General features: G+C 42.4%; 1 protein-coding gene and 1 long non-coding RNA gene across 5 annotated transcripts in view; both read right to left on the reverse strand.

Moving 5' to 3' along the window:
* fam117bb (family with sequence similarity 117 member Bb) overlaps positions 1 to 3,867 on the reverse strand; it is an 83,673-nt gene extending 79,806 nt beyond the window's left edge. Inside the window, exon 1 of the mRNA XM_042306904.1 lies at positions 2,712 to 3,867. Coding sequence (XP_042162838.1) covers positions 2,712 to 3,633 — 922 coding nt within the window. The 5' untranslated portion in view covers positions 3,634 to 3,867. The remainder of the gene's footprint in view (positions 1 to 2,711) is intronic.
* A 2,678-nt stretch (positions 3,868 to 6,545) lies between these two features.
* Positions 6,546 to 8,711, reverse strand: LOC112237640. 4 transcript variants are annotated; one of them, XR_006080060.1, is made up of 3 exons: positions 7,299 to 8,689; positions 7,170 to 7,236; positions 6,546 to 7,127 (listed from the first exon to the last, which is right to left on the reverse strand). It is a non-coding gene; the product is annotated as an uncharacterized LOC112237640 (long non-coding RNA). The 4 variants fall into 4 exon arrangements; XR_006080059.1 differs by having other exon boundaries at positions 6,546 to 7,112; positions 7,170 to 7,205; positions 7,237 to 8,689; XR_006080057.1 differs by having other exon boundaries at positions 6,546 to 7,112; positions 7,170 to 8,711.
* Between the last annotated feature and the right edge of the window lie 2,580 nt (positions 8,712 to 11,291).

Genomic DNA, 11,291 nt, shown 5'->3' on the forward strand with positions numbered 1-11,291 from the left:
ACAGGGTCAGTAACTATATACAGGGTCAGTAGTTATATACAGGGTCAGTAGTTATATACAGGGCCCTTAGCTATAAAAGGGTCAGTAGTTAAAAACAGGGTCAGTAGTAATATACAGGGTCAATAGTTATATACAGGGTCAGTAGTTATATACAGGGTCAGTTCCAGGGTCAGTAGTTATATACAGGGTCAGTTCCAGGGTCAGTAGTTATATACAGGGTCAGTTCCAGGGTCAGTAGTTATATACAGGGTCAGTAGTTATATACAGGGTCGTAGTTATATACAGGGTCAGTAGTTATATAAGGGTCAGCAGTTATATACAGGGTCAGTAGTTATATACAGGGTCAGTAGTTATATACAGGGTCAGTTCCAGGGTCAGTAGTTATATACAGGGTCAGTAGTTATATACAGGGTCAGTAGTTATATACAGGGTCAGCAGTTATATACAGGGTCAGTAGTTATATACAGGGTCAGTTCCAGGGTCAGTAGTTATATACAGGGTCAGTAGTTATATACAGGGTCAGTAGTTATATACAGGGTCAGCAGTTATATACAGGGTCAGCAGTTATATACAGGGTCAGTTCCAGGGTCAGTAGTTATATACAGGGTCAGCAGTTATATACAGGGTCAGTAGTTATATACAGGGTCAGTAGTTATATACAGGGTCAGCAGTTATATACAGGGTCAGTAGTTATATACAGGGTCAGTAGTTATATACAGGGCCAGTAGTTATATAAAGGGTCAGTTCCAGGGTCAGTAGTTATATACAGGGTAAGTAGTTATATACAGGGTCAGTAGTTATATACAGGGTCAGTAGGTATATAGAGGGTCAGTAGCTATATACAGGGTCAGTAGCTATATACAGGGTCAGTAGTTATATACAGGGTCAGTTCCAGGGTCAGTAGTTATATACAGGGTCAGTAGGTATATACAGGGTCAGTAGTTATATACAGGGTCAGTAGTTATATACAGGGTCAGTAGTTATATAAAGGGTCAGTTTCAGGGTCAGTAGTTATATACAGGGTCAGTAGTTATATACAGGGTCAGTAGCTATATACAGGGTCAGTAACTATATACAGGGTCAGTAGTTATATACAGGGTCAGTAGCTCTATACAGGGTCAGTAGTTATATACAGGGTCAGTAGTTATATACAGGGTCAGTAGTTATATACATGGCCCTTAGCTCTAAAAGGGTCAGTAGTTATATACAGGGTCAGTTCCAGGGTCAGTAGTTATATACAGGGTCAGTAGCTATATACAGGGTCAGTAGTTATATACAGGGTCCGTTCCAGGGTCAGTAGTTATATACAGGGTCAGTAGTTATATAAAGGGTCAGTTTCAGGGTCAGTAGTTATATACAGGGTCAGTAGTTATATACAAGGTCAGTAGCTATATACAGGGTCAGTAACTATATACCGGGTCAGTAGTTATACACAGGGTCAGTAGCTCTATACAGGGTCAGTAGTTATATACAGGGTCAGTAGTTATATACAGGGTCAGTAGTTATATACAGGGTCAGTAGTTATATACAGGGCCCTTAGCTCTAAAAGGGTCAGTAGCTATATACAGGGTCAGTAACTATATACAGGGTCAGTAGTTATATACAGGGTCAGTAGCTCTATACAGGGTCAGTAGTTATATACAGGGTCAGTAGTTATATACAGGGTCAGTAGTTATATACAGGGCCCTTAGCTCTAAAAGGGTCAGTAGTTAAAAACAGGGGCAGTAGTTATATACATGGTCAATAGTTATATACAGGGTCAGTAGTTATATACAGGGTCAGTAGTTATATAAAGGGTCAGTTTCAGGGTCAGTAGTTATATAGAGGGACAGTAGCTATATAGAGGGACAGTAGTTATATACAGGGTCAGTAGTTATATGAGGGACAGTAGCTATATACAGGGACAGTAGCTATATAGAGGGACAGTAACTATATAGAGGGACAGTAGTTATATACAGGGTCAGTAGTTATATGAGGGACAGTAGCTATATACAGGGACAGTAACTATATAGAGGGACAGTAACTATATAGAGGGACAGTAGCTATATACAGGGACAGTAACTATATAGAGGACAGTAGTTATATGAGGGACAGTAGCTATATACAGGGACAGTAGCTATATAGAGGGACAGTAACTATATAGAGGGACAGTAGTTATATGAGGGACAGTAGTTATATACAGGGACAGTAGCTATATAGAGGGACAGTAACTATATAGAGGGACAGTAGCTATATACAGGGACAGTAACTATATAGAGGGACAGTAGTTATATGAGGGACAGTAGCTATATACAGGGACAGTAGCTATATAGAGGGACAGTAACTATATAGAGGGACAGTAGCTATATAGAGGGACAGTAACTATATAGAGGGACAGTGCCAATACAATCTTCAGGGATACTGGAGTTAAAGACTTGTAAAGGGGACACACTCTTTTCACACCACTTTCATACAAAGTGATTTTCTTAGCAGGTTAGGAGAACATCTTCACAAACTTAACCCTTTTCCTAACCTTAACCTCAGTGTCCCAACCTGCTGCATGAGTTCTCCTATAACCTGCTCTGAAAAAGTAACTTCTTTATTGAAGTGGCATGAAAAGAGTGTTTGTCATGTGTATCTGGGTACAGACAGAACAGAAGAACAGAACAACCTGGAGAATGTATGAAGTGCAGTTCACGACCAAAAAACTACTTTAACGATGTAAACTTCACCTCCATCTGGCGAGCTGGGGCTGACTCTCCCAGGAGACAGTCGGTTCTGTTCCAGGCCGGGGGACCAGCGCTGTGGCGCTGCCTGGGGCATCGCTCTGCCCGTCTGACCGCCAAAAGATGACAAAGAGGACGAAGACGGAGGAAAAGGCGAGAAAGGCTGTTGCTGTAAAGCGGTCGGGTAGTCTGACGGCCAGTGTAGCTGCTGGGTGGGGGAGCCGTCTGCGGTGTTAACAGGGGGGGGACCCAGACTGAAACTACTAGATCCGTAGGTGTGAATATTGACGTAAGGTGCAGGTGAGATCACTGGGGAAGTTACATGTTGTGGAGATGACGCTGCTACAGGAGCGAGGGTTGATTGTGTTTGAGCGGCTCGGGAGTTGGACCCCGATGCAGCAACGGAGTGACCAGACACGGTGGTGTTGGCGAGGGGGCTGACTCTGGCGGATGGGGAGGAGGGTGTCCCTGTCCCGGTCTGTCCCACCGCGCCCGAGGCATAACCGATGGAAGGAGACAGAGGTGACAGAGAAGACAGAGGGGTGGTGGCTGGCGAGGAGACCAGAACAACAGCTGTTGATGATGAGTTGACAACAGCACGAGTGGGGCTGCGACTCAATGACGTCGACGTGCGCGTTTCAGGTGCTTCGCTGGCGCTGCATCCACTAGTGTGGAATTGACCGTTCCCGGTGTTGGTGGGCGAGGGGCTACTGCATCCACTAGCGGTACCCTGCACAGACCTGGTCAACAGGGGGGGCTGTATCTGCGGTTTCAGTTGGAACGGAACCGTCGCTTTCATGGGCAGGAGGCGACTGAACACACTGCCTCCCGAAGCTCCCGAGACGCCAGTTGTAGCGCCGACTCCACCACCGGTTTCGCCGCTTGGCATAGATGTCGGAGACCCGTTTCTTCTCACTCTTTGAGACATTATTTGTTCTCAATAGTAAAAAAAAAAAAAAAAATATCGAAAAAAACTGCTATTACAACGACCTCAGCATATGAATAAGTGTAAAACCTAGCCTATATTTCAATATATGTATTTTGTCGAGAGAGCCTATCCAGTTAGGTTATTCCCTAACGCTTCTACATATTCCACCGGTCGCTCCTTATCGCTCCACATCCGTGACCGAAGCAGGCTGAAACGATTTCACAGCCACGCAGCTAACGTCTCCTACTGACCACGTACTCCCTGCCTCTCATTGGCTAACACTATCCCTCTGAGAACTTCTTATTGGCTCGTCAATTAAAAGCCCGCCTTAGAATTGATCACACGCACAATACATGGTTTATTCAAGCAACTTTCCCCTATTGCGTTATAAAGTGGTAATAATGTATTGGTGACCAATCAATTACATTTCGAATGATAAACAAACTATATTTAAAATGTTTCAATTATGTAATGGCAAGCCATGAATGCTCTAATGATAGTGAATCTAAACACAGTTGCATCCATAGCCTAACATTTTAATCAACAGTCCCATCAATTTCAGATTGAGATGATATTTTCACTTAAATCCCTGTTGATGTGTAGTGGCAAGAACTACAAACGGTACAAGATTACTTTGGTAAAGAGTGTGTTTTGAACAAGCTACGAGTGTTAGAAAAATGACCCTCATGTGGACAAATAATTTACCTAAAACTGCGTCACAACAAATCTGAAACAGCTAACACTTATCAGATACTCATAGTGGAAACATTTTACGGATTTAAAAAGTTGTTGTTGCAGTTCTCTATAGCTGAGAATCGTATTATACCCCCCAAAACTGCCTTGCTACGGCTGTACATGAGGCCCTCATCATTCAGGATGAGGTCTACTAGTATAGGATGAGGTCTACTAGTGTAGGATGAGGTATACTCATGTAGGATGAGGTCTACTAGTATAGGATGAGGCCCTCATCATTCAGGATGAGGTCAACTAGTATAGGATGAGGTCTACTAGTATAGGATGAGGTCTACTAGTGTAGGATGAGGTATACTCATGTAGGATGAGGTCTACTAGTATAGGATGAGGCCCTCATCATTCAGAATGAGGTCTACTAGTATAGGATGAGGCCCTCATCATTCAGGATGAGGTCAACTAGTATAGGATGAGGTCTACTAGTGTAGGATGAGGTATACTCATGTAGGATGAGGTCTACTAGTATAGGATGAGGCCCTCATCATTCAGAATGAGGTCTACTAGTATAGGATGAGGCCCTCATCATTCAGGATGAGGTCTACTAGTATAGGATGAGGCCCTCATCATTCAGGATGAGGTCTACTAGTATAGGATGAGGCCCTCATCATTCAGGATGAGGTCTACTAGTATAGGATGAGGTATACTCGTGTAGGATGAGGCCCTCATCATTCAGGATGAGGTCTACTAGTATAGGATGAGGTCTACTAGTATAGGATGAGGTCTACTAGTGCAGGATGAGGTCTACTAGTGCAGGATGAGGTCTACTAGTATAGGATGAGGCCCTCATCATTCAGGATGAGGTCTACTAGTATAGGATGAGGTCTACTAGTGCAGGATGAGGTCTACTAGTATAGGATGAGGTCTACTAGTGCAGGATGAGGTCTACTAGTGCAGCATGAGGTCTACTAGTGTAGGATGAGGTCTACTAGTGTAGGATGAGGTCTACTAGTGTAGGATGAGGTGTACTAGTGCAGGATGAGGTATACTAGTATAGGATGATGTATACTAGTGCAGGATGAGGTCTACTAGTGCAGGATGAGGTGTACTAGTGCAGGATGAGGTCTACTAGTGTAGGATGAGGTCTACTCGTGTAGGATGAGGTCTACTAGTGCAGGAGGATGTATACTAGTGTAGGATGAGGTCTACTAGTGTAGGAGGATGTCTACTAGTGTAGGATGAGGTTGAGGTCTACTAGTGTAGAATGAGGTGTACTAGTGCAGGATGAGGTATACTAGTATAGGATGATGTATACTAGTGCAGGATGAGGTCTACTAGTGCAGGATGAGGTGTACTAGTGCAGGATGAGGTCTACTAGTGTAGGATGAGGTCTACTCGTGTAGGATGAGGTCTACTAGTGCAGGAGGATGTCTACTAGTGTAGGATGAGGTCTACTAGTGTAGGAGGATGTCTACTAGTGCAGGATGAGGTGTACTAGTGCAGGATGAGGTCTAATAGTGAAGGATGAGGTCTACTAGTGTAGGATGAGGTGTACTAGTGCAGGATGAGGTGTACTAGTGTAGGATGAGGTGTACTAGTGAAGGATGAGGTCTACTAGTGCAGGATGAGGTCTACTAGTGCAGGATGAGGTCTACTAGTGCAGGATGAGGTCTACTAGTGCAGGATGAGGTCTACTAGTGCAGGATGAGGTCTACTAGTGTAGGATGATGTCTACTCGTGCAGGATGAGGTCTACTAGTGTAGGATGAGGTTTACTAGTGCAGGATGAGGTCTACTAGTGTAGGATGATGTCTACTTGTGCAGGATGATGTCTACTCGTGCAGGATGAGGTCTACTAGTGTAGGATGAGATTTACTAGTGCAGGATGAGGTCTACTAGTGTAGGATGAAATAAAATAAAACATTTTCAAATCAAATTTTATTGGTCACATATAAATGGTTGGCAAATGATTATTGCGAGTGTAGCAAAATGCTTGTAAAGATGAGACCCACTAGTCCAGGGATCAACTACAGCCCTGACCTTCAGTTACACAATCAAAACACAAGGCTTATTTAATGGGCAGCAACCCAAATGGCACCCTATTCCCAAAGTGCACTACTTTTAACCAGGGGCCATAGTGCTCTAGTCAAAAGTAGTGCCCTATGTAGAGAATAGGGTGCCATTTGGGAAACATGCGAAGTTAAGAAGTCAATTGACATGAAAAAATCTATTCTCAGTAATATAATCTTTAATCAATGGGGTAATGTAATGCAAGCTTTCATTCATCGATAATTGCATTTTTAAACATTTCCAGAGCAGGCTAGAGTATGAGATATCATTTGTTATTTTATTTCAAAGCGCTTATTTTACAAACTTCAATAGAAAACAGAGTTGCTTTTCGGGCTAAGGAGAGATACAGGACCAGAGCTCTGAAGGAAACCATCTACTTCAACATGAATTGTGTCCCCCAGGTGGCACCCTACTTATTCCCCATGTAGTGCACTACTTTTGACCTGAACCCTATGGGCCCTAACCCTATGGGCCCTGAGCTCTATGGGCCCTAACCCTATGGGCCCTGACCTCTATGGGCCCTGACCTCTATGGGCCCTAACCCTATGGGCCCTGAGCTCTATGGGCCCTAACCCTATGGGCCCTGACCTCTATGGGCCCTAACCCTATGGGCCCTGACCTCTATGGGCCCTAACCCTATGGGCCCTGACCTCTATGGGCCCTGACCTCTATGGGCCCTAACCCTATGGGCCCTAACCCTATGGGCCCTGACCTCTATGGGCCCTAACCCTATGGGCCCTAACCCTATGGGCCCTGACCTCTATGGGCTCTGACCTCTACCTGACCTCTATGGGCCCTAACCCTATGGGCCCTGACCTCTATGGGCCCTAACCCTATGGGCCCTGACCTCTATGGGCCCTAACCCTATGGGCCCTAACCCTATGGGCCCTGACCTCTATGGGCCCTGACCTCTATGGGCCCTAACCCTATGGGCCCTGACCTCTATGGGCCCTGACCTCTATGGGCCCTAACCCTATGGGCCCTGACCTCTATGGGCCCTAACCCTATGGGCCCTGCCCTCTATGGGCCCTAACCTCTATGGGCCCTGACCTCTATGGGCCCTGACCTCTATGGGCCCTGACTTCTATGGGCCCTAACCCTATGGGCCCTGACCTCTATGGGCCCTAACCCTATGGGCCCTGACCTCTATGGGCCCTGACCTCTATGGGCCCTAACCCTATGGACCCTGAGCTCATGGGCCCTGGTCAAAAGTAGTGCACTAGACAGTATGACGAGTAGGATGCCATTTGACAAACAGCTCACTATAACCACAACAACACATCCGACATTCACCCTGGATCTTTAATCACTTTTCAAGTCTTTTTTTTTTTTAAGGTGACAGACAACACAGTTTTACAAAAGTCATTTCCAGACCAAACAAAATGTAGTGTAATGTATTTGGCAGTTATTAAGATGTGAATGGATATCAGTGATGGATACAGCAGTGTCAGTCAGGACAATGTATTGTATAGTAACCTGTTTTTTGCATATTAAAGCACAGCGCTCAAAAGTTCACAAAGCCTTAGGATAGTCTGTTCCGGACTTAAATATTACATTGTTATATCAGAATATCACTGAGTAGGGTAGAAATTGAAGGGTCCACAATAGAATACTTTATGTGGGACGTAGATTGGATGGAGTCAGTGATGAATAAGGTATATATCTAGTCCAAATTAGTCATACAGACCACGTGACTTCCTCAGTGGTAAAATCCCTGTTTTAATATTCCTCTCATCTTTATTTCATATGGTTAATTTATAATCTTACCGTAATGACCTTAATAATGTCCTGCATGCTTTCTGAGTGGCATATATCTACAGTGTGATACAGTATAAATAAGTGTGCTATAAACAACACAGTACTGTAGCAATGTTCTTGGTCCCATAGCAACGGTTGTATGTACAGTGGCCTTCAGAAAGGATTCACACCTTTTTAACTTCTCCCACATTGTGTTGTTACAGCCTGAATTTAAAATGGTTTACAGACTGAATTTAAAATGGTTTACAGTCTGATTTTAAAATGGTTTACAGTCTGAATTTAAAATGGTTTACAGTCTGATTTTAAAATGGTGTACAGTCTGATTTTAAAATGGTGTACAGTCTGATTTTAAAATGGTTTACAGTCTGATTTTAAAATGGTTTACAGTCTGAATTTTAAATGGTTTACAGTCTGAATTACAATGTAATACACAATACCTGATCTACACGCAATACCCCATAATGTCAAAGTGGAATTTTGTTAGTCTAATTTTTTATTTATTAATAAAACATTTTAAGCTGAAATGTCTTGAGTCAATAAGTATTCAACCCCTTTATGGTAAGCCTAAATAAGTTCAGGAGTAAAAGTGTGCTTAACAAATCTCATAATAAGTTGCATGGACTCATTCCGTGTTCAATAATATTGGTTAACATGATTTTTAAATGACTACCTCATCTCTGTACCCCAACACATACAGATAATTGTAAGGTCCCTCAATCGAGCAGTGAATTTCAAACACATATTCAACCACAAAGACCAAGGAGATTTTTCAATGCCTCGCAAAGAAGGGCACCGGTTGGTAGATGGGTAAAATGTGTAATATCCCTTTGAGCAAGGTGAAGTTATAATTAGGCTTTGGATGGTGTATCAATACACCCAGTCGCTACAAAGATACAGACGTCCTTCCTAACTCAGTTGCCGGAGAGGAAGGAAACCGCTCAGGATTTTCACCATGAAGCCAATGGTGACCTTAAAACAGTTACAGAGTGTAATGACTGTGATAGGAGAAAACAACTGAGGATGGATAAACATTGTAGTTACTCCATAGTTACTCCATAATACTAACCTAAATGACAGATTTAAAAAAGCCTGTACAGAATAAAAATACTCCAAAACATGCATCCTGTTTGCAACAAGGCACTTAAGTAATACTGAAAACATTTCGGCAAAGAAATTAACTTTTTGTCCTGAATAAAGCGTTTTGTTTGGGGCAAATCCAACACAACACATCACTCAGTACCACTTCATATTTTCAAGCATGGCGGTGGCTGCATCATGTTATGGGTATGCTTGTCATTGGCAAGGACTAGGGAGTTATTAGGATAAAAATAAACGGTAGACAGCTATAAGCACAGCCAAAATCCTAGAGGAAAGTCTGGTTCAGTCTGTGTTCCAATAGACAATGAGGAGATGAATTCGCCTTTCAGAAGGACAATAACCTAAAACAAGGCCAAATCTACACTTTAGTTACTTACCAAGAAGATATTGAATATTCCTGAGTGGTCTAGTTACAGTTTTGACTTAAATCGGCTTGAAGATCTATGGAAAGACTTGAATATGGTTATCTAATAATGATCAACAATCAACTTGACAGAGCTTGAAGAATTGTTTAAAGAATAATGGGCAAATATTGTACAATCCAGGTGTGCAAAGCTCTTAGAGACTTACCCAGAAAGACTCACAGCTGTAATCACTCTTAGAGACTTACCCAGAAAGACTCACAGCTGTAATCACTCTTAGAGACTTACCCAGAAAGACTCACAGCTGTAATCACTCTTAGAGACTTACCCAGAAAGACTCACAGCTGTAATCACTCTTAGAGACTTACCCAGAAAGACTCACAGCTGTAATCACTCTTAGAGACTTACCCAGAAAGACTCACAGCTGTAATCACTCTTAGAGACTTACCCAGAAAGACTCACAGCTGTAATCACTCTTAGAGACTTACCCAGAAAGACTCACAGCTGTAATCACTCTTAGAGACTTACCCAGAAAGACTCACAGCTGTAATCACTCTTAGAGACTTACCCAGAAAGACTCACAGCTGTAATCATCAGAAAGACTCTGTAATCACTCTTAGAGACTTACCCAGAAAGACTCACAGCTGTAATCACTCTTTCTAGAAAGACTTACCCAGAAAGACTCACAGCTGTAATCACTCTTAGAGACTTACCCAGAAAGACTCATTAGCTGTAATCACCATTTTAGAGACTTAAAACAAAAGACTAAGTCAGCTGTAATCACTCTTAGAGACTGTATGTTGCAGAAAGACTAGTATAGCTGTAATCACTATCTTATACACACAATTACTTACAGAAAGACTATAACAGCTGTAAACACATTGCTGTTTCTACAAAGTATTCTAGTTAGTATTTGCAAAAATGTCAAAAAACATATTTTCACTTTGTCATTATGGGTCGATTGGTGTCGATTGGTGAATATTGAATAAATATTATTAAATGAATATTTCATCCATTTTGAATTCAGACTGCAAAACAAAATGTTGAATAAGTCAAGGGGTATGATTTTTTTCTGAAGCCACTGTATGTTGCAGTATGTATAGTATATCTAGGTAACTGCACTATCTATATATACACACAATTACTTACACCAAAGAGGTGAGCCTATAACACATAAACACATTAGTGTCGCATTTCCAATGAGAGAAGATACCCCAGTCTGGAAACACAACCCTAACACATCAGAGTTGAGACGCTGAACATCAAAAAGAGAACCCCACTGTGAGGAGTCCTCAATCAAGGAATAGAACCATGACACATCAAGACAGCTATATACCAGAGAGAACCCTGAAATCAGGGGCTCACAAATGTCAACAGAAGAGAAACATTTTGATTGATTTTACATCAGAGTATTGTTGAAAATGTAAAAAATATATATTAAAAAAACGTGACAGATGAGAATACTTGGGTTTTGGCTTTAGTTTTCGTCTCCAACATCAATCTTCAAGAGAAGAGAACCCTGACACATCAAGAGAACCCTGACACATCAAGAGAAGAGAACCCTGACACATCAAGAGAAGAGACCCTGACACATCAAGAGAAGAGAACCCTGACACATCAAGAGAAGAACCTGACACATCAAGAGAACCCTGACACATCAAGAGAACCCTGACACATCAAGAGA

This window comes from Oncorhynchus tshawytscha, linkage group LG26, assembly GCF_018296145.1.
Source record: "Oncorhynchus tshawytscha isolate Ot180627B linkage group LG26, Otsh_v2.0, whole genome shotgun sequence".
Lineage (NCBI taxonomy): Eukaryota > Metazoa > Chordata > Actinopteri > Salmoniformes > Salmonidae > Oncorhynchus > Oncorhynchus tshawytscha.